The sequence below is a fragment of the Thamnophis sirtalis genome, unplaced genomic scaffold, assembly GCF_051295495.1.
Source record: "Thamnophis sirtalis isolate CommonGarterSnake01/CBP01778 unplaced genomic scaffold, rThaSir2_p1.2 scaffold_1, whole genome shotgun sequence".
NCBI classification, from domain to species: domain Eukaryota; kingdom Metazoa; phylum Chordata; class Lepidosauria; order Squamata; family Natricidae; genus Thamnophis; species Thamnophis sirtalis.
Genome location: NW_028261381.1, coordinates 74,902,966 through 74,927,065, shown reverse-complemented (window position 1 = coordinate 74,927,065; position 24,100 = coordinate 74,902,966). Strand labels below are relative to the sequence as shown.

Sequence of the window (24,100 nt, the reverse complement as noted above, 5' to 3'; positions counted from 1 at the left end):
GTTAATGTAATGTAATATAAAATAATGTAATGTAATGTAAAATGTAAAGCAATGTAATATTAGATGTAAAGTAATGTAATGTAAAATAAGGGGGAATTTTAACTACCCTGATATCAACGGGGAGACAAAATCTGCGCCTAGTGGAAGATCAAGCAGATTCCTGACAAACCTAGCAGACAGCTTTGTCTCCCAAAAAGGTAGAAAAGGGAACTAGAGGTCAGCCATACTGGACTTAATTCTTACCAACAGAGATGAAATGATAGAATGTGTTGAAGTTACAGGAACCTTGCAGGGAGAGGGGATGACCATGTATTATTGGAATTCAACATTATGCAAGCTCAAGCAATAAAACAAAGTCAAACTGGAGTCTTTGACTTTAAGATAACTGATTCCAATAAACTTAGAGAGAATTTGGGAAGGATTCCATGGATGAGAATCCTCAAGTGGAAAAAAAACCAAGAAACTTGGGAAACTTTGAAAAGTGAGATTATAAAAACCTATCCAACCTATCAAAAAACACTATACACTGCAGATTAATCATGCAAGTCAAAATAAGAAAATAGTAAAAGAACACCTATAGCAATAGCACTTAGACTTATATACTGTTTCACAGTGCTTTACAGCTCTATCTAAGTGGTTTACATAGTCAGCATATTGCCTCCAATAATCTGGGCCCTCATCTTACTGACTTCAGAAGGATGGAAGGCTGAGTCAACCTTGAGCCTGGTGAGATTCGAACTGCCAAACTGCTGGCAGTTGGTAATTGGCAAAATTCACCTGCAATACTGCATTCTAACCACGGGGCCACCAGTCTTTTATCCAATGTATCCTATCCACTCTAGACAAGTTCAAATCAACAGGACCAAATTGATTAAACCCCAAAGTCCTGAAGGGTTAGAGTAATCTCAGAACCAATGAACCATATCTTTCAAAGAATCTGGAGCATCAGGGAACTATCAGAGAATTGAAAAAGGACTGATATAGCTTCCATCTTCTAAAAAGGAAAAAATGGACCCAGAAAACTACAGACCTATCGGCCTGATATCAATACTTGGGAAGATTCTGAAAAATATATCTAGCAACAAACCTACGAACACCTAGAGGCAAACAAAATCATAACCAGAAGCCAACATGGGCTTGTCAAAAACAGATCATGCCAGAAAAATCTTATTGGATTCCTTGATAAAGTGGCAAAATTAATGGAACAGCAAAATTCTGTGGACATAATTTACTTGGATTTCAGTAAGGCATTTCATAAAGTAGACCACAACCTACTACTTGATAAGATAGAAAAATGTGGGTTACACAGTATCACCACCAGATGGATTTGTATTTCACTAACCAACCGCACTCAATGTGTGGTCCTCAATGGAACGGCATCTATAATGGAGGAAAGTATAAGGTGGGATACCTCAAGGCTTTGTCTTAGGTCCAGTACTCTTCAATATCTTCATCAATAATTTAGATGAAGAGATAGAAAGGGAACTCATCAAATTTGCAGATGACACTAAGCTGGCAGGAATTGTCAACACTCCAAAAGATAGATTCAAGATGCAGAAGGAGCTTGAGATATTTGAACACTGGGCCCTATCTAACAAAATGAAGTTCAATAGTGAGAAAAATAAACTTCTATTAGGCAAGAAAAACCAAAAGCAGAGGCATAGAATAGATGGTACCTGGATCAACAGTAGTAACTGTGAGGGGGATCATGGAATCTTAGTGTACAATCACTTACATGTGAGTCAGCAGTGTACAAAAAAGCAGCTACCAAAAAAGCTAAGGCAATGCTAGGCTGCATTAACAGAGAGCTAGAATCAAGATCGCGTGAAGTATTTTTTATAAAGATTTTTTTTATTTTTTGAATAAACACAAACAGACAAAACAAACAAAACAAACAGAAAACCATCTTCCATTACAAATTGTAGAAAGTGTGTTGATTGGTTACACAAAAAATGGCAGAAATAAGCAACAAACAGACCATTTTTTTGTCCCGCTCAGCCCCCAGCAGCACTCCATAAGCCTCCATAAAGCTACGAATGCAAATTTTTTGACAAAAATCAGGCTTGTTTTTGCCCCCCCACTCCCCCAGGATCACTCTGCAAGCCCCCCCCCCAAGATTATTCATGCCTTTTTTTGAAAAAAAAATGGGCTGTTTTTGAGAGGTTTGCAGCGTGCAAAAACTTTTTTCCCCCTTTTGGAAAGCTCTTTAACTGATTGATGAGAATTACATTGATCAAGTGCTGTGCCAGCAGAAACACCTACCTGTATCTACTGTATGAGTGCCAAGGTGGCGCAGTGGTTAAATGCAGCACTGCAGGCTACTGCTAGATCAGCAGGTCAGCGGTTCAAATCTCACCGGCTCAGGGTTGACTCAGCCTTCCATCCTTCCGAGGTGGGTAAAATGAGGACCCAGATTGTTGGGGGCAATATGCTGACTCTCTGTAAACCGCTTAGAGAGGCCTGAAAGGCCTATGAAGCGGTATATAAGTCTACTGCTATTGCTATTGCTATTGCTATTTCTCTCTATCTCTATTTCTCTCTCTCTATCCCTCTGCCTACCTATACACACACTCTCTCCTTAGCTACCTACTGTATTTCTCTAGCTCTCTATCTATTTCTCTCTCTCTCTACCTACTGTGTTTCCCTGAAAATAAGACAAGGCCTTATTTTCTTTTTACACACAAAATATGGCTTGGGCCTTATTATGAGGGGAGAGTTTATTGTTTTGGGGTTGTTGGGTGGCTTCTCTCTTGCGAGCGGGCTCCCAAAGAGCTGGGCACAGCCTCATGGGCGAATGGCTGTGTTGCGCTGTCGCAGCAGTACAACACAGCACCCATGAAGCGACCACACTCATGAGCAGCCACCCGACAAACCCGCTTTCCAGCTGGGCACAGCACCATTCATTGACCATGGGGTATCGCCAAGCTATGTGAGCGCCTGTTCTTTGCCACCTGGCTTCCGGGCCTTGGCACCTTCGAAATGGCAGTAAATGGCACTCTCCACAGCTGGAGAGGGGGGAGTGCGTGAGCAGCTGTTCCACTCTCGCTCATGCACCTCCCAGCCTCACGATGCCCTGGCCCAGCTCTCTCTGCAGAGCCAGGGAACCTCTGCTGCCGCTGCTGCATGAATTTTTCTGTGGCTTCCAAACCAAGTCTTCCATCAGTGGCCACTCTGGATGTATGCTCTATGGTTGTACGCTCTGCCAGCAGTTGGCCCACAACCATAGAGCTGGAAAGGGGGTTTGTCAGGTGGCTGCTCATGAGTGTGGTCGTTTTATGGCTGCTGTGTTGCGCTGCTGCAACAGCGCCACACAGCCATTCACCCATGAGGCTGTGCCCGGCTCTTTGGGAGCCCGCTCGCAAGAGAGCAGCCGCCCGGCAACTCCCCTCTTCAGCTGGGCACAGAGATGCTCACCAATCTAGTGGTATCCTTGCCTCCCCTCCAGTTCCTTGCAGCTTGGCACCTTCAGGAAACCACTAGGTTGGTGAGCGGCGCTCTGCCTGGCCGGAGGTGGGGGGTTGTTCAGGGGGTTTATTTGTGGGGGAGGGCTTATGTTTTTGCCCACCAGAAAAATGTGGCATGGCCTTTTTATCAGGACATGTCGTAATTTCGGGGAAACATGGTACCTACCTAGCTACACACTCTCTCTCTCCCTATATACCTACTGTATCTCTCTCTCTCTCTCTCTCTCTCTCTCTCTCTCTCTCTCTCTCTCTCTCCCTTTATTTACCTACCCACCTAACTACTCTCTCTCTCTCTCTCTCTCCCTACATACCTACTGTATTCCTCTCTCTTTCTCTCCCTCTCTATCCCTCTATCTACCTACCTACTTTTTTAAAAAAAATTGCCTCTTCAAAACCTTGGTGCGTCTTATACTCCGAAAAATACAGTATATTATTCATGGTATATCTTGAATTCCAGGAAGTGACTTAGACAAAAGCCAACATCTAACCAAATAAGGTTCTGCACTGCTGACTACAAAAAGAGCCAGCAGGAAACTAAGCTCTTCTTTCTTCCTATTCAGCGGTTTAAGAGTAATTCAGGTGACATCTAATCCACTCCCTGCTGATGAACAGCTCCATGGCAGTCAAAGGATTGTCACAAATTTGGGCTTTAGTTAGTCACACAGTTATATCGTGAAGCTGTGTTATGAGGTCATAGACTGAGAGTTGAATTACAGCACAATATTTTGCTCATAATTTTAGAAATAGTAAGAAGAAAGTAAAATAGTAGAATAGTAAGGAAAATGCAGATGGAATTCTCATACGTTTAATTAAAATAAAGGACTACATTGGCTTCAAATTGGATTTTTTTTCAGTAGTTATTTGGAGCATAATATTTGCACTGACGGGCTGTCTAGTGAGAGTTGTTACTCTCCATGGGTCCATTTATATCTCCAAAATATGAGCATTCATTTTATAGTCTGTTTTGTATATGCAAAACTGTTAAAGAGTTAGTGCACTGTCAATATATAATGTTGGCTTAAATATATACTGACACTTCAAAATGCTCTTGGAATGAATAAAAACATGCTGTCTGTTTCAATATATAATCCTAATCATTTGGTTTTATGCATCCACCATCATCCTGATGGTGAATTCTGCCTCAGTTATTCAATTTATTCCAATAGGCTGCAAAAAAAATATGTTTTCATGGTAGGCTGCTTCTTGCTCTTGGACTTGACTACCTGGTTTTGAAAGAGGGTATGAGAGAAACAAAACAAAACAAAAAGCAAAATGATGTGATGCATTTACTAAAATCCATATAAATAATTTTTTTGTATTACTATTATTTTTATTGTTATTTTTCAGAATGCATAGTAAAATCAAGGAGAAGAACAAGTATTGCTTAGCCCAATCCATCTTATAGCATTTTTCTGCATGGAGAAAGAACCATGGATGTTATCCTGAACTTGTGCAGCTGAGATCGGTAATCCGTGACCCTCCAGATGTTGTTGAATAATAACTCTCAGCAGATCTATTGAGCAGACCAGTGGTAAATGATGAAAGAATTTCAGCAACATCTGGAGACTTCAAGGTTGTCCTACAATGTCTTAGAGAAAAATTTCTATACTACATCAGGTAAAAAGAGGAAGAAGGGTAGATTATCTTGACCAAAATAGCTGAAGTAAGCCAAATGCATGTTATGCGTAATTTACATTTCAGTAACAAGTATAATTTACCCAGTCAATGTATCAATTTTAAGGCATTACCCTAAAATAAATCTATACCTATACCTAAAATAAAGCTAGCCTTAAAACCTGATTTGTTGAAGATTTGATACATGTGTTCAAATTCTTCTATGGAATGTCCTTTTTGTACTTAGCTTGTAAAGATGGTTTTGAATTTCAGGAACATTGTTAGTTACAAAATAAAACAATGTCCTAATGCATTAAAAATAATCCTCCTCTGTGAAGAATGGCACATATCAGTCAGTCTCCTCACTCTTAGCACCTATGTGGGGAACTTCATTGATTTGCTATGACTGTGATGGTGAACCTATGGCATGCGTGCCAGACGTGGCATTCAGTGCCCTCTCTGTGGGCATGCGAGCCGTTGCCCCAGTTCAGCTCTGCTGTACATGCGCGTGTGCCTCCTGCTGGTCTTCAGGTCTCTGCGGCACATGTGTGTGTGGGGGGTGCATGGGGGTGCATTGCATGCATGCATGGGAGGGTGGGGGGAGTGCGGGGGAACATGTGCATGCGTGGGGGAAGGGCGTGTGCAGGGGTGCACACACATGCATGGGGCATGCATCCATGTGCGAGGGTGGGGCACGTGCAGGGGACGCACACATGCACGGGGGTGGGGTGTGTGCAGGGGACAGGGTGCATGCATGGTGGGTGCACACATTGCATTTTGGGGATTTGCGCGCACTTTGGTCACTCGGTCTGGAAAAGGTTAGCTATTACTGTACTATGATTTCCCCAATATCATCTTCCAAGCCTCAAATGTTCCTCAGACTCTTCTGCCTGTGAGAAGTATGAAGGCAGCACCAGGTCTGCAAGCTTCAACTGCAGTTACATAGTTCTTAAAACTTTATATGGCATCTCTGGATAGGCCAGAAATGTGATCTTAATTAGGACATGACTGATCCTGATGATAATCTGACTGGCAACCAGCGGTATGAAAGTGTGACAGAGTCTTGAAGAGCCTGATTGGAGCAACAGTAATGGCAAAAAAGCTGAATGAGTAGCTGGGTAGGAGTCCATGACAAATAAGGCCTCATTGAGGAGCAGGGCTATCAGATGCTTGGTGGTTGCTATCTAATTGGCTCATTAGCTAAAGATAGTTTCAGAGAAGCAACAGCTGGAATGGAATTCATTGCCACTAAAGATCTGTAATGCCCATAGGTACCCAATATTCTGCAAAGTCTTGTAATCTTTCTTTCAGCTACAGTTAAAATCTGGCTGGTAATAACTTACATAATCACAAGTTTATGGCATAAAAATTGCATTAATCCTCAAGATACCAAAAGACTCTTGCAGTATCTCTGAAAAGAACTAGCTTCTCTAAGTATTAGAGAGAACTAGCCTCTCTAATACATAATGATATGGGGATTTATAAATAATCTAAGAAAGCAATTCTGAATAAGACTTTTCCCAGAATAGCTGCATCTCGGTTTTTCCAATGTAAGTGTATTTGCCACTGAGATATATATGTTTTCTCTTGAGATCACTGTCAGTTCAGCCTTTCACTGATTAAGCCCCTGACTAATTTGTATCATATCTCTCTTATTAGACACTACATCTACTAATGTTTCAAATATACAAATTTTTGGACGGCTTATGGAGAAAATCCTCTACAGGGCACTGCATTCTTTACATGTCATTTCCTTTTAATTATTTAGTTATTTAGATTACTTAATCATCTTCCCACAACAAGTTTATTAGGACATCACACAGAGTAAAAATCAGGAAATTAAAAAAAGTAAAATGCAACAGTTAAGGCACCAGTTAAAATGAAAGCAAGTTAAAGAAAATTTAAAAATAATAAAGTTTAAAACAAGAAATGCTGTGAGATAAGACAATACAATAGTAGAGTTGGAAGGGACCTTGGAGGTCTTCTAGTCCAACCCCCTGCCTAGGCCGTAAACCCTATACTGTTTCAGACAAATTGTTATCCAACATCTTCTTAAAGACTTCCAGTGTTGGGGCATTCACAACTTCTGGAGGCAAGCTGTTCCACTGATTCATTGTTCTAACTGTCAGGAAATTTCTCCTCAGTTCTAAGTTGCTTCTCTCCTTGATTGTTTCCACCCATTGCTTCTTGTTCTACCTTCAGGTGCCTTGGAAAATAGTTTGACTCCCTCTTCTTTGTGGCAACCCTTTGTGGACTCCAAGATCCCTTTCACAGTTACTACTGGTGACTATATGGCAGGAGTTGTAACACTTGCATCGGCATGACTGCTGACATATTGCAACTTTCCCCCCCTTTGCTAAAGGGGGCATGACGCATCCGCCTGTGGGCCATGAGTTTTAAAGCCCTGCTGTATGAAGAAAACAGATAAGTTGTCTCCTAATCAGTCATGTGACATTCCAGACTCCCTCCTGTAGTGTAATAATGACAGGCTGCAAATCTAGCCTGGGAAAATGTGAATTAAAGAGATAAACAATTATAGTTGCATGCAATTTGGAGGAGGAGAAGAAGTTAAAATGAGGAAAGGTGCAGGCAGAAAAGAGAATCAATTTGCAGCAGAGTTGCTGGAGATGTGGAAGAAAACAAGAAGGCTAGTGAACCATTAAAGGTTTAGACAATATTAATTATGTCCAAGCTCACTAAACAGTTCCAGGACAGTATGAAATGAGACCACACAAGAAAGAAGATAGACAGTGAGAGCATCAGGCTAGAGACATATCTGTTCTGTGCTCTACACAAACTTGATGGTGAACATCCGAGACAGCGATATTCAGCTAGCTGAGGGATTGCTGGCAAAGTATAATTAACACCCTTGATTAACTCTAATTAGAGGAGTTGGAGATAGCTGCACACACATCACAGTCACAAGTTAAAGCTAGACACGCTGCAGCCCAAAAATCAGGGAATCATGAATTACTGCTTTTGTGATATGCTAATCTTTTTATGACAGAATCAGTAAGTGAAGAGAGAGATGGGGAAAACAGATGTTTTAACCACTTACAGGATTAGCCCAGCACGGTATAAAGGGAAAGAAATGTTTTCCAACGTAAGCCTGAGTTAAATTCAAATAGAGACGGAAACATCACCAAAAGGTTCTGGTATGCTGGATTTCATGAATCCCCAAGTACCTAACAGGGCACGTTTGTGACATGATTCAGAAGGACAGAGAAACAGGGGACTTTTAGTTAGCTGCTGGAAACACATTAAAGGAACTACTTGCCAATGGTATTTCACAATTAAAAAGGCCCATTTAACCATATCCAATCTGATAGGGCAGTGATGGCAAACCTATGGCACTTGTGGGTGCCAGAGCTCTGGAAAACGGCCCAAAAAATGGCCTGAAAATGGCCCCAAAAATGGACAAAACCAGTCCAAAAACAGGCATGCATGCGCCGGCAGGCTGGTCTTTGGGTCTCTGGTGCTCCAGCACACACAAAGATCACCTGGCTGGCATGCATGCATGTGCCGGAAACTTGAAGTCCAGCTGGCTGGCATGCGCACATCAGCTGATCTTTGGATTTGCGGCACTCCGGCATACACATATGCATGTGTGTTCCGGTTTGGGCACTCAATGCCGAAAAGTTTCCCGCTCAATGTGATAGGGGTAGTCAGAAAATAGCCTCTCATCAAAAGAAAGAGACACTTCTTTACATGCCAAGGGATGTTCTTAAGGGTTTTAAAGGTGAAACAAGCACTGAATTCTATTTATAATTAGACTAGGAGTAGTGAAGTTAATAAAGTACTGATGTAATATGCATGTCACTTTCTAAGATGCAATGCTACATTGCTTTGCTCTAAATGAGAGCCGAGAATGGTATATAAGAGGTTTCCAATAGATTATGATAATTGTCTTGATCGTTTCGGTGAGGAAATAGCATAATGTACTGTAAATTAGTAGCTTTTACAATGAAGAATGAAAAGACAATGTAAAATATGCTGCAAAATAAACATGGAAGAAAGTCAGTTCAAATTCTAAAACATCTACATGCCCAAGTTTTAAAATTTCAAGGCTGTATCATCCTCTAGAAACTTTAACAAATATAAAAATTCGACACTGAGCTATAGGATGTGAATTATAAAAGCATGGCATTCATAAGTAGGATACTGGAACATTTGAGATGGGGCTAAAATTTGCCTTTTAAATACATTAATGTTTTATTCCATTAATCCTTTTAATATGAATATCCTATGAACTTCCAAAGAAATATATTCCAGATATTAACTCATATTGTAGGTCTATTTCTATTTTAAGTAGTAGCTGATTTTCTATACGTGCATCCTTCCTTGTTGATATTTTCACTTCTATTGCTTCAATAATATTTCATAAGGAATTGTGCTTTGTATCTGTGGAAATATCAAATAAAACATCTCCTAATGCATTTGGGAAATAAAACTGATCTTTCTTAGGTTCATACAAACCCCTAAAGAATCTTCTGTTATTAAATTAAAATTAATTTTCATGACCACAGGAATATGTCAAAGAATTTACATCATGAAGTTTAATAAAGTTTTCCCCCTTTTTATTAAAGACTAAAACAAAAAGGAAACTATAGATCCAAAAACATAAATAAAAGCAAATAAAAATAATAAAACCAGACTATAATTACACACACACACACACACACACACACACACACACACACACACGTACATAATATTAAAGAACTACATGGATATTTAAAACATTGTTACTAAATATTCAAATATAAATATATTTATAAATATTGAATATAGTTTTTCAATATGTACCATAACATTACATTAGGATAAGCATTGTTAATACAATAGTAAATGTGTACTACTGTAGATTGAAGTAAATCTACAATATACTTTAAGATTTTTTTCAACACTCTTTTCTTGTGTTAATTTTTCAGTCAGATCAGTTTTCCATCCTGATCTAATCAAAGATGTATTTTTATTTTCTAGAGTTTTGCCTGAATAAACCTGACAGGTAACAACAGGAATTGGGTCGATTTGTTATGTTAGATCAATTTATATGTTTTAGTGGAAAGTGATTGTACATCAATTGCAGGATTCATTTTCTAAGACTGATGGGTTTTAATTGCAATTTTCTTCAAAAAATTGACAGCCTAAAGAACTAAGAAGCTTATTACGCACCAATTTGCAGATCCACTAATGCCGAATAGAAAGCTTACAATTTCTATTGTGTCCTTTCAGTAGAGTATACTGCAATCTAAGAAATTTTGTGTCACGAAGAATTCTAATGAGAATCAATGTGTTCAGATCTTAATTTATATAATTTCGAAGATTCCTTTACTATTTTAAAAAAGTAGATATACACCTTTGTTCAAATGTTGTTAAGATCAAAACTAGTAAGGTTTAAATATCTGACGAAGGAATTTTGAAGTTAACTCATTGGAAACTAGGTGTGGTCTTGTGTCCCAAAGGTGCTTTTCAAAAGGCTGTGGAATTTTGCTTTTTCCTTGAAGACCATTTCACTTCTCATCCAGAATGTCTTCAGAACTAAATAAGCTTTTTGGATAAAAAGTAAATGTCTTCAAGGGGAAAAGAGAGAAAATCCTGCTGCCTTTTGAAAAGCACCTTTGGGACACCAATGACCTGGGTGACTGAGAAACTCCATAGGCATTGGGTCTTGTGACCACTCCTTTTGCAAAATATTCAGCAGCAACAGAGTTTCCTTCAATAAGTAACTATTTAATCTTTAAAAAAAAATCCTCTATAGTATCCTACCTTGATTGAACAAATGTATTCTCGTGTTTTACAAAAACAGTGATAAATGAATAGGAAAATGGACAAAAAGGTCAACAGCCAAAACTTTCACCCTCTCCAAGCTTTTAAATTAAGTTATTCATATTAATTAGAAAAGAATTCTCTGTTGGCAGGAAGCAGCTTCAAAGAATAAATGTATTAAGAACAACTCATATCAAATCTATTTGTCTTTTTTGACAGACCAAACTAGTTGGCATGGTAATGCAGTAAACAATATATACTTAAACTTCAGCAAAACATTTGATAAATGTTCTGTAAAAACCTAGCAGACAAGATGGAAAAAGATGGACTGGATTATGCTACCATTCAATGGCTGCAGAGCTGGTTAAACAGTTGTACACAAGCATATGTCAATGCCTCGAGATGGAAGTAAGGGTCAAGGAGCACACTACAGGGCTCTGTTCTAGGCTCTACTTGACATACAGTAGGTGGAGTGATAGCAAACATCGTAGAGAACGGTATTAAGATTCTGGAAGATTTTGATGAGCTCGACCAATGAAGAAAAGCCAACATGATGAATTTCAACAGAGATAATGGCAATCTTTTGGGGAGGAAAGTCAAAAACATCCATAGAAAGGCAAGAGATAATTCTAGGCCAGTGATGGCAAACCTTTTTTCCCTTGGGTGCTAAAAGTGCACATGTGTGCATGTGCAATAGCACATGCCGACACCAATGATCAAATGCCCCCCATAGGCCTCCCATGCATATGTGCACGACCCCTGTTATGGTGCTAGCAGGCCTCCCTGAAGCCTCCTGGCACCAAAAATGGGGATGGCTTTGGGTCTCTTCTAAAGGGAGGAGATCAGCACCCAACCTTGACTTAAAGTGGGGAGCTGCTCTGGATTGTGTGCCATAGATTCACCATCACAGTTCTAGGCAATAGTACACGCAAAAAGTATCTGGGTGTTTCTTGGTGGATTCCACATGGAACATGAGTTAACAGGATGGTTAGATTTTAAAAAAGATGAAGAAATGTGGATGGCAAGAAATGGAGCACAACACTGAGGAGGAAGATGGTGCTTTATTGGAAGCAATGATCATTAAGTTCAAAGAAGAAAGAGGGAACAAAAACAAAAAGAGGTTGTGACCTGGGGAGCAGGAAATTTTAAGACTTCGCTGGTGGCTTTCTATGACCCTGGAGGGGGTTAGTGGCGAGCTGTTTTCATTACATGTAAATGAGAGGCAAAAGCACTGCACCTTTTCAAAAGAAGGAGAAGCATTGAAATGCTCTGTTCTCATGTTAACAAGCAGTGGGACATTAGTTTAGACACCTGTCCTCAATTTAAAATGGAATATCTGCAGTTTTCTACCCAGCTAAATTGTTGCAATTCTTTTATTAGGCTTGCTGCTGGGCATTTGTGAAACATTTCTGTCTTCTGTTTGTTGCATCCAGGTGTGTCTTTTCTTCCTGCTTGGCAAGATTAAGGGGACTTTTGTTTTAGGGCAGGAATAGTCTCTTCAGGTCTGATGGGATTATCAGTAAAGGAGGGGGTGGCATGACTATGCTTGGCCTGGATTTTGTTCATGAAGTTCTATGAGTAATCCTCTAGTTTTAGTTTGCCACAAAAGAAAAACAAAACACCCCCCACCCAAAAAAAACCCAGTGTAATTCTAGGCCACAACAACAAATATACAGTGACAAGACCAACATAAGTCATTCTCTCCTCTTTACTGTGTTGGCTTTAGAATACTGAAATGTGTGTTCACTTCTAAGCTTTGCATTTTAAGAAGGTTATTGACAAACTGGATGGTGTCCAGAGGAAAAGCAGCTAAAAGGATTAGGGTGCTGGAAGGAATAGATTTAGGATGAACATTGAAGATATTCTAAAAGCCAGTGTGGAATAGCAGCTAAAGGACTGATCTAGCAATGGAGAAACACGGGTTAAATACATCTGAAAGTCAGCTCACTGGCTGACTTTCGGTCAATCACTGTCATTCAGTCTAACCTAACTCAAGAGTTGCTGTTGGTGGGAAGCGGGGGCGGGGAATGATCCAAGAGAGCACTATGTACCCTGTCTTGGGATCCTTAATAAAAGGCCAGATATAAATCCAACACATAATTAAAAATAAACCTAGTGAAGGTTGCAGGAAATATGATAGCTCTCCTCAAGTAGAGGAAAGATTATTTTGTGAAAACTGGGTTATACTTGCTCAGTGTTGTTCCCAAAAATAAGAAACAAATAGTAGATTTATTTTTTTAATTAAAAGTTTTTTATTTTTATTTTTCAAAACAGACACAACACAAAAAATCCACTTTCTTTACATACTGAAGAAACTGTATCAGTTGGTTACAAAAAGTTTCCGTGCATTTCTTTCACAGTCACCCATGATTCATATTAATTCTAGTATTTTAAATCAAATATATTTGTACATATTACCATCATCCTACCCCCATTCTTGTTTGACTATAATTGTTTAAACATCCTTCATCATAAAACATACCAAAACTCAAGACATAATTACGTACTGGCATCTCATTTGCTATTTCTAGTATCCCAATAACATTATTCCTTATGGCCTATTCTAGCTAAATATTAATAACATTTAGTAACAAAGGTTTCTAATCTTCCTTTCCAAATCAGTTTACAATTTACATCCAATTTCCCCGTGTTGTACCCATACTATATATACATTGTTATCATTATCTCTCCTTTATTTGACTATATCCATTATCATAATTTAGTTCTTTTTTATTCATCTTTATATGTAACCAAACCATTTCTCATCTTCTTTTCAAAGGTACCATTCAATATTCATATCCAATTACTACTTGTTATACCAATACATATGGTTTTAAGGTTTTATTTGGTTTGTATGCCGCCCTATTCCTGGAAGACTCAGGGTGGCTAACAATCAGAAAGGGGAGAGGGTACAAAATAAAAATAAAAGACAAACAATTTAAAATACAGCAACAGTCGTAACCTCAGATGGGGCTGGAAAATTCAACAGCCTCAGGCCTGCCGGAACAACCAGGTCTTAGTTGCTTTGCGGAAGGCCGGAAGGGTGGTAAGGTCCAGATCTCAACGGGGAGATCGTTCCAGAGGGCATATGTATACATTATCATTTTCAATTGTTTATTTAACCATATCTATTGTCACTAAATTTCACTAAGTCCAACTAGTTTTATATTAAATACTTTCATCTATCAGCCTGTATCTTTCCAGTAGCGAAACAGTCTCATGTCTTCTGCCATTTGTGGCATCAGTCCTCTAATCATCTCCTTAATCAAGTTTGTATGGACTCTTCTTTGCAACTCCTTGTTTATTGATTCTCTCATGTAATTTCGATGCCCTTCTTCTTTTTCCTTAATCAGCTTGTCTTTAATTGTCAGTGTTGTTATCGATGGTTTTACTAATAAAAATTCTCCCTTTAAATCCATAAGTTCTTTTATTTTTTCTTCTTCTGTGTCTAGTCATCTAGGGTAGGGTTCCCTCCCATCTGGTTCCCCTTTCCCTATTCCACTTTTTCCATTTCCAGACAGAAACCATTCACCATAGATGTCTGCAGATTTGATTTCTTTGTAGCTATTTTTCTCTTTATTGCTTGGGACTCTACCCTATATTTTTCCCATTTGATAAGCATTTCCATCCTTTTCATCATATTTTTCTGTTAGATGCTCTAATTTTTCAAACATTTTCTTAAATGTATTTGATAATTTCTGTATTGCAAATATTATCTCTTGCAAGATGACAGATTCCAGCTGTAGAAACACTGCTGCTCTGACTTGGAAGATTTTTACAAGGTTATACCTAGGTACACCATGAGATCTCTGGTTAAGGATATACTTCAAAGGAACATTTGTGTAAACAAATGGTGCTTTACTTAGCAGTTAGACTTATATACTGCTTCATAGGGCTTTCAGCCCTCTCTAAGCGGTTTACAGAGTCAGCATATCACCCCCAACAATCTGGGTCCTCATTTTACCCACCTCGGAAGGATAGAAGGCTGAGTTAACCCTGAGCCGGTGAGATTTGAACAGCCGAACTGCAGCTAACCATCAGCTGAAGTAGCCTGCAGTGCTGCACTCTAACCACTGCGCCACCTCGGCTACTTCTTATCACTTTCTATAAACAAACTGTGAGACTTTAAAGTTCCAGACCAGAATAATCAGTAGTGAAAGTAAAAGTATTTTGTTTTCAATACTCAAGTTTCCAGTCTTCGAGTAGCAGTTATCTCTCCCTTTGTTGTTATAGTTGTTGCAATTCTCTTTGTTCTTTTTGTATCTTTTAATATTCCAAGTTTTAAAAAAAGTCAAATTCTTACATTAAATAGAGAAGAAAGAGTAAAAGACACATGTAGTGATGAATAAGGAGAAGTTTAGTCCATAGGTTGTGAAAGTAATAGTAAAAATTATAGAAGAAGAAAACTTGATCCATTCATTTCAAACGGTTTGCATAAATTCAATCCATGAAAATAACATTTAAAAATTAAGATAACACACTGACCAAAACCATCCAAAGCTTAATTCCGCCGCTTATTTCTTTTATTCTTAGATTTAAATTAGCTTTAAGTTGTTTTTATAGGCAGGCTCTTTTAAAACGGGTAAAAATTCCTCACCAGCTGTAAACACTTTCTCTTCTGTTTCCTTCCTTTTTGGAGCTGTTCCTACTTCATCAGCCTAGGGGCTGAGCTTTTAACACCAGCTGAGAGACCTTCTCCTGCATCAATCAGGGACTTTGCAATGTCCCTGTGATCAGCAGAACATAATCTTCCTGTTCGCCGTCTCTATGGGACAGTTTAGGTCCGATTGGACCACCCAGCGAAAAAAGTATTGGTGGCTATCTTGGAGCATCGAGATCGGGTGACCATTTTGTAGCGACATAGGCTCCTCCCCCCAGTAGATTTAATTTTTAAGGAAGCAGGTTTTGCTTGGACATCAAGAAAAAGTTTCTTACATTATGAATTGTTCAGGTGCCTTGGCAGATTGCGTTTCACCTGAGATATGGTCAGCCTTCCCAGCCAGAAAACATCCTATTACCATATTCTCTAAAAGGAAGATAATCCTTAAATTAAGATAATCCTCTCAAGAGTGGACAAGGAATGTTATAAACCCACTAAAACTTCCTGCGTGATGCCTTCTTAATCTGTCAACCTAGGATTGCTGATTTTGGTTCAACACACTACCTGTCCCTCAACAAATGCATGCTTAAAATATCTATATATCTCCAGATACTTAATGTGTATACATAGAAATCTACCTAGCCACAATACAAAATAATGGCTGGCCAAAACAAAAAAATATTTATTAACTGATTCCTTATTTACAAATATCAACCAGTCATTTTCACAGTTGAGTCAAGGAAAGATAGAGAAATAAAATTGGATGGAATTGAGGCAAGACAAGAAAGGAAAGGGACAGAAACCTTACAACAATGTCAACTTTAGCAGATAATTTAGCTTCAATAAACCCAGGCAAATCTTCAGGATAATGTCTAAAATCATGTAAACTTTTTAAAAAATTGTATCTTCAGCCCCTTGCAACTTTTCCCATCTGGGAAAAGATCCTATCCAGGAAGGTAATGCTTGAATGGCATCAACATATTTCCTAGTTTGGTGTGCTTTGGTAAACTTCAATCAAAGTTTGCTTACATCGCACAGTTTGCATAATTATTGATTTTAATCTTTGTGCATACATGGGGGAAAAAAACATCTTTACATGTAGAGAGCCAAGTAGTCTGTAATAGAATCAGGACTGTTGAAACATTAATGGGATTTGAGGAAGAATGGTCATTTTATCATGGTCCTACTAAGCCATGCTAATGAAAAATGTCGCCATGATTTAAGTTCCATTTTAATCCTGAGCAGAGGAGGTTCATATTATGTTACTTTAACTGGTGCTAATCCTTTAGAATACTCCCTTCTGCATATCTAATCCAATTGGATTTACATGGAATTCCACATTTTTCCTCTTTCTGTAATTCTTATTCCTAGTAATTAACAGTAGATTATTTGCCCAACTTCTGAACCTGCTGATATATGAAATCTAAAAACAAGCCCAGCATTAGCACTTAGATTTATATACCGCTTTACAGTGCTTTACAACCCTCTCTAAGCAGTTTACAGTGTCAGCATATTTCCCCCAACAATCTGGGCCCTCATTTTACCCACCTCGGAAGGATGGAAGCCTGAGTCAACCTTGAGCCTCGTGAGATTTGAACTGCCAAATTGCAGGCAGCCAGCAGTCAGCAGAAGTAGCATGCAGTACTGCACTCTAACCACTGCACCACCACGGCCTAGAAGTCTAAGAAAGGAGGCATCTGCCAGGGATGAGTGACAGGAGCCAAACTTGGAATCCTTTCTCGTAAACTACCTCTCTACTATTTTTTAAATATTATCCTGATTTGCCAAGACAATATTTTATTCTGTTCTAATCTTTTATTGGACTTCCAATCTACTAAACTTATTTTCATTTTTTAAATTCTGAAGCAAGTTGGGTCCAATAATATGTATAATCCTCACAATACAGCTACTTTCCCATTACTTTTGACCTTTTGGTGTGTGTGTGTCTGTGTGTTTAATCCTAGAATTATGATTCCCAGTTTGCAGCACCAAAGTTCTTTTTATAAATCAGATGAAGAAAGGGAAAAATCTGAATAAACCTATCTGTTGGGGAATGACAAACAATGTTGCAAAAGCAAGTAAATCTGGCCTTTATTATTGCCTTTGGGAAAACTTCCATAATGAAAATATAAACACAGATGTTAAAAGTGGAAGGGCAGAACAAGTTATTACTGGTGTATTATTTAGAGAGTTAAGATGTGAAATTATGTATTTCTAAAAGCATTGTTACTCTGAAAATATAGTGCTCACGCTTACCCCCAGGCAAGTCTGAGGTAGTTATCTTAAAATAACATGTGTGTTGCTCTTTGTGGAAGAACAATGCATTTATAGCAAGACAGAGAATTTGTCACCCTCCAGATAGAACTGGGCTAGATTCCAGTTTTCCCTATCTGCTATGCTGGGCGGGCTGAAAGGACTACACCATTTATGCTATTCAGGTAGTCTTTGACCACAACTGTGATCAAAACCTTCATCACTACATGATGTGGCCTATAAGTGAGTTGTGCCTGACTTTACAACTTTGTTATGATCATTAAGTGAATCACCACAGTCATTAAGCAAATCCAGCTCCCCCTATTGACTTTCCTTGCTGGAAGCCCCCTGGGAACGTGTGATTCTGAGATGCTGCAACTGTAATAAATACATCACAAGTTGCCAAGTCCCCAAATTTTGATCATGTAACCATGGGGGTGTTGTGATGGTCATAAGTGTGAGGACTGGTCATTTTTTCCAGCACCATAACTTTGAACAGTTATTAAATGAATGGTCATAAGTCAAGGACTATTAGTACACCCAGAACACCTCCAGAAAGTATATCTTCTCCTAATAGATCTTCACTCAGTCCTCAAGAAAGCCAGCAAGGACGAATGAAAATTAAGAAGATGAAGAAAAATAGAAATGAGGATACCAAAAAACAGTTGAATCAGGCAGGCATATATGGGAGTAACCTTTAATTTGACCAGCAGCACAGTTTGAATATTTAGGGAGCAACTTGGAGATGGCAAAGGATGAGTAAACAATCTTGAACCATGGAGGAGAGGAGAGGAGGAGAAGAGAGGAGGAGCTTCCTAGGAATTGGGTAGGGCTCTGTTTCATAAATAAGGAGTTCTGCGCTTCCACGCATGCGCAGGACGCATACAGCGCCTGCACGATCCTCCAGGAGCAGCTGGAGCATCGCACAGATGCTAGTACGCATGCGTGCACTGTGCGCGTGCATGAGGACGCTGCCGGCCCCGTTCCAACCGAACCGGTTGGAATGGGGCGAGAAACCCACCCCTTATACAGATGATGCATGCGTGAAGCCCTGTCTTAATTCCTAGTACTTCCAGTTAATGGATTTCTTGTACAAGAGAACTATCTGTGACACAGAAGAGCTGAGTACCGTGAGAGCAGCAACTACAACTGGATATTGATCTGATTCAATGTAAAACTCAATTTCTTACTTTCAGAGTAACAAATATGTAACTCAGAAAAGTTTACCAATTAAAAAAAAGAAAATATTGATGTGAGTGGATACATTTTTTCCCCCTGTGTTTCCCCCTGTGCAGCTTCAGGAGCTTGTTTCGTTCTTATTAGAGAATGCAAAAAGGAGAATACAAACAATTGCCATCAATTCATTTATAGGGGGAAAGCGCGCTAAATACATTTAAACAACTTTGTACCAAAAAAATGGTTATAAATTATTTATATTGCAGGGCTGATCTGGTTAAGCACCTCTGCCTACCCTCGTTTCTACCAATGGGGCAACAATCTACATTACAATGGTCTTGGTTTCATGCCATCAAATATCCTATAGACCAGTGGTTCTCAAACATTTTCACATCAGAAACCCCTTTACATTCTTAAAATGATTGAAGGCCCCAAAGAACCCAGAGTGTATGTGGGTTATATCTACCAATAGGTAAGGGAAAGGTTCCCCTCACAGATATGTGCTAGTCGTTCCCAACTCTAGGGGGTGGTGCTCATCTCTGTTTCAAAGCTGAAGAGCCAGCATTGTCTGAAGACATCTCTGTGGTCATGTGGCTGGCATGACTAAACACTGAAGGCACACAGAATGCTGTTATCTTCCCACCAAAGGTGGTTCCAATATTTCTACTTGCATTTTTATGTGCTTTCGAAAGGCTAGGTTGGCAGAAGCTGGGACAAGTAATGGGAGCTCACTCCGTTATGCGGCACTAGGGATTCAAACCATCGAACTGCTTACCTTTCTGATCGACAAGCTCAGTGTCTTAGCCACCGCACCCCTTACCAATAAGTAATGTAGCAGAAATTAAAACTGAGAAATGTTAAAATATTTATTTGACTTCAAGAACCCACCGAAAGGGTCTTGGAGCCTTCTCACCCTTCAGTCAGAAACTAGAGTTCCCCCTTTTCTTCCCTACCAGTTGAAAAAGCTTTTTGGATGAGAAGTGAAAATACCTTCAAAGAAAAAAAAAACAAAGAAAATCCAGTTGACTTTTGGAAAGCACTTTGGGTAAATTTCTCTTCTTAAGGGGCTGCAATTAATCCATAAGCCTTCAGAACAGATGAAGTTAAAACGATTACCAACATCATAAATTATCTTCCATACAAGTTGATTTAGTATTTCCTGTTGGTACAAAGTTAATTTTTCGGAACATTATTGCCCATTATCTTAAAGGATATGAGGGTAATGTATTGTAACAAACAACTCTGGCTTTTTCATAACTGACATTGAATTTCAACAGCAAAACTATCAATTTTGAATGGGGAGGACGGAATCATCAATATTTTCCAACCTAATCTGCTTAAAGAAGAGAAATATAAAAATCAATACATGGAATTGAAACGTTATTATCCTATCGCTCACAAGATAATGATAGATAATAGCCTATTTCCTTTTTTCCCCTTAAAGTAAGTTGCTTTTCTTTGGAGCTTGTTATGAGATGTGGAACTTAAGTACTGGTAGTTACTGTCTATGGAGATTTTCAGTCATCCAGGTCATGGATGTCCCAAAGATGCTTTTTTCAAGAGGCAACTGGACTTTCTGGTTTTTCTTTGAAGACGTTTCACTTCTCATCCGAGAAGCTTCTTCAGCTCTGGCTGGATGGTAGGGAATGTCAGAGCTGAAGAAGCTTCTTGGGTGAGAAGCAAAAGTCTTTGTTCTGACCTAGGCCTCTCCAGAGTATGAAAAAACTCCTTGTCCTGACAAAACCCCTTTTTATTACTTTACTGTGAATTCTGCTCATTCACATCCAGCAGAATTCACAGTAAATTAATAAAAAGTCTTTCAAGGGAGGATTTGCAGTCACATACCTTATCTGGCTTGGACAGCTGACAGGCCGATATCTGCAAAACTTGGCGAGGAGTCTAAAAACTTGGCAAGGAGTCTTGGAGAGTCACAAACCAATTAAGTGAACCAATTGTCTCCTGCAAACTCTGCTCCCCCTTTGCTCCTCTTTTATTTACTCTGGGAGGGGCCATTCACCATCCACCTGTGGCCTTACTCCCAAGTCGTCCCCTGTTCTTTAGCTGTTCCATTTGTCTGGCAACTCTGAGCATGCACACACTGGCAACAGGCTCCAGCTGTTCATCTGCCTCACTGATGTCTGACTCTGAAGGCAGCTGATAACTGGCATACAGCTCTGGCCCCCTCTCTGCCTCCGACACAGAGCCCTCATCAGAGCCTTCCCCAGACTCTACGACTGGCCCATGTTCCTCCCCAACCTCCTCACTGTCTGAATCTGCTGCCAGCTCTGCTGGCTGCTGGCAGGCCACAACAGTCTTCAAAGAAAAACCATAAAGTCCAGTTGCCTCTTGAAAAAGCACCTTTGGGTTAAGTGGTTACTGAATCTCTGATTTTGGCAGGTGGTGTCAACTGGTATGGAAGAAAGGGGAGAACTTTAGTTTCTATTCTTTGGCTGAGAAAGGGAAGTAAAAAGAAAGAGCAGATGGCTTAAAAAGAAACACCCAGGGAAGGAAATAGTGATTAAGACTTACCGTCACAGTTTTTGAAAACTCTGTTCTTTTTAGCTCTGTAAATAGGAGAAGTTTAAGGAACATGGTGGCACTCCTCTTCTCAGGAATGCCATCAAAGCAGACTTCTCTGTTGAATGCTCGCCAGTATCAGCACTATCGAGTAACTTACACATCGTCAAGCTTTATTTGTGCCTATCATATCTCATTCATAGACTTCATATTTCTTAATTTAGATCTACAACATCTTTTCTGACTTGCCACCTCTGAGACATGTGAAGACTATAATCCCAGAACCCCTTAGCTGAGATTATGCAGCCCCCTAATCTATGGAAAACACTAGCTTTACTATGGCCAACGTGGGACTTTCGGCACCTTTGTTTCTCATAATGAATTTCTTAATGTGATGATTATTATCTGCTTTTTAGTGCAAGAGTTTTCATCAGTTTTTCCTCATTAAACTGCTCCATATTTAAATAGTGGCTGTGTTGTTGATGTGCTTGACCTTGAAAGGGAAGCAAGCTCGATAGAGGGGGGGAAAGGAAGAGGGAGCCCAGAACATTAAATATTTAGGCATTCAGAGAACATGATTCCTGAAAGGCAGGGAGGTGGTAGAGTCTGGGAAAACATGACCTGCATGCCAAGGGAAAGGCTTCATGACTTACTGATGAAGGGAGAGGCATTTGCTGAAAGGGATAGAAGACAGTGAAAGAAAATCCTTTTGACGTACCTTGTCGGTGTAGACGAAGAAGAGAATCACCACCGTGAGCTCCAGCACAAATATAATTAACAGCATGATAAAAAACTGTCAAGAGAAGAGGGAGCGGGAGAGAAACAAAAGTCCAGAAACATCAAAATCTGGTTTGTCTTCCTGGCACTGAGCAACATATAAATCCATATACAAAAGGACTGGGATCGTGTAGTACCGCTTTAAATGCATGTGGAGGATCCACTACTTGGATGTTCTTCCACACAGGAAAACTAGCATGTCAAAAAGAAGCCTAGAGTACAGTTTTTTCTCTTCCCACACCACACTGTAAGTGGATAGAACACTTTTAAACACATTGGCATCCAGTGATTTGATCCTTACCTGCAGGCTGAAACGGTGCATCTAGATAACTTCACTGAGAACTTTGATGAGGTTATCTAGATGCAGATCAACATTCCCCTATCTAGTGGGTTTCCTCCTGATGCATAAGGACTATAATCCCCAGAGTTCCCAGCAAGCATGGCAGCCATACTGATTAGTAATAGCAATAGCACTCAGACTTATATACTGCTTCGTAGAGCTTTACAGCCCATTCTAAGCAGTTTACAGAGTCAGCATATTGCCCCCAACAATCTGGATCCCCATTTTATCAACCTCAGAAGAATGAAAGGCTTGAACCGGTCAGGATCGAACTCCAGACTGTGGGCAGAATTAGCCCACAGTACTAGTTTCTAACCACTGCATCACAACAGTTCTTCAAATTACCTTAGATAATTTCTTAAGTTAACAAATATTCAGCGAAAGACACGTGGTTAAAACTCCCTAAAGCATAAGAGAGTTTAAAATATGCATATGATATTAAAATAAGCCTAAAACTATGTTAATTAATCAAGAGACAAGATCAGATATTAAAAACTAGCTATGCGTATCATTCTGCTGATTTGTTTTGTTTTGCTGCTGCTTTTTTTTGGTAATGAAAAACAATCTCAGATGACTGAATGGGTGAGTCAAGTAATTTTCTAACCCAAAAGAATTTTCTTTATTTACTGAATTTGTATTTTTCTTTTCCACTGACAATTCTGCAACACACGTAATACTTATGCCTCCAGCAATTTTTCTGCTTAAAATCACTATACATGTTGTTCTTTTTCCCCTCCGGGGCAAAAGGTATTTCAAGAAAACAGCTACAGGATGGCACTTAGTGACAAAATAGATTAAGAAAGAATTAAGCACCCTTGCTTCTGTTTTTCCACCACTCTGCTTTGTAGAACGTGGGCTCTTTTTAAAAGAAGAAGTCAATGTAAAGATACAAACAAGTGTACAGTATCTAAGAATGGGGAGAAAATTGTTAGATCATTAATTCATATTATCCAGGCATATAAATACATAATTCCCAAATATGTTAACCAGAAAACAGTAAAAGATTTATACTTGCCCTATTCCTACTTCTGCAACCCCATTTTCCATTCAAAATTTGCATGGGAAAAATGTATCCATTACAAAAATGAGCACAAAAATGGATTTATATTGGAAGAAATCACAAAATGTATTTAAAAAACGATTTTTCCCTGAAAAAGTGTATACTTTAAGGAAAACGTGTATTGAAGTGATTAATACAGAAACAGCAATGAGACAAAATGACTATAAGGATGGGGAAAAAATGAGAAATAGAGGGCAGTTAATTTGGCATCATCTTGAGACCGCACCCACCCACACACTGTATACGTAGTTTTGTACTACATAGGGTTTTTATTTTGTCTTAATAAATTTAAGTTTCAGCTAAGAAGTTATAATAGTATAGTATTTACTTCCCTGTAAGAATTGCATAATCCTTTAGCTTCACAATAATGAATTATTGAATCCCATTACATGCTTACATATCTTATCTCTATTTTATAAATCATATGCACCTGGAAATCAGTTTAACTGTAGCTTTTTACTTCCCTGTGAGTTCAACAGTGGTAGAAAATCAATAACTTGTCAATATTTCTTGAATTACAACTCCCAGCA

At 39.1% G+C, this 24,100-nt stretch overlaps 1 protein-coding gene across 3 annotated transcripts in view; it reads right to left on the bottom strand.

Moving 5' to 3' along the window:
- The window catches only part of TSPAN4 (tetraspanin 4), a 741,621-nt gene that overhangs the window by 49,319 nt on the left and 668,202 nt on the right, over positions 1-24,100 (bottom strand). For all 3 annotated transcript variants that reach the window (XM_087716373.1, XM_087716366.1, XM_014058554.2), the window contains one exon: positions 22,112-22,186. In XM_087716373.1, the coding sequence (XP_087572499.1) occupies positions 22,112-22,186 (75 nt within the window). The remainder of the gene's footprint in view (positions 1-22,111; positions 22,187-24,100) is intronic.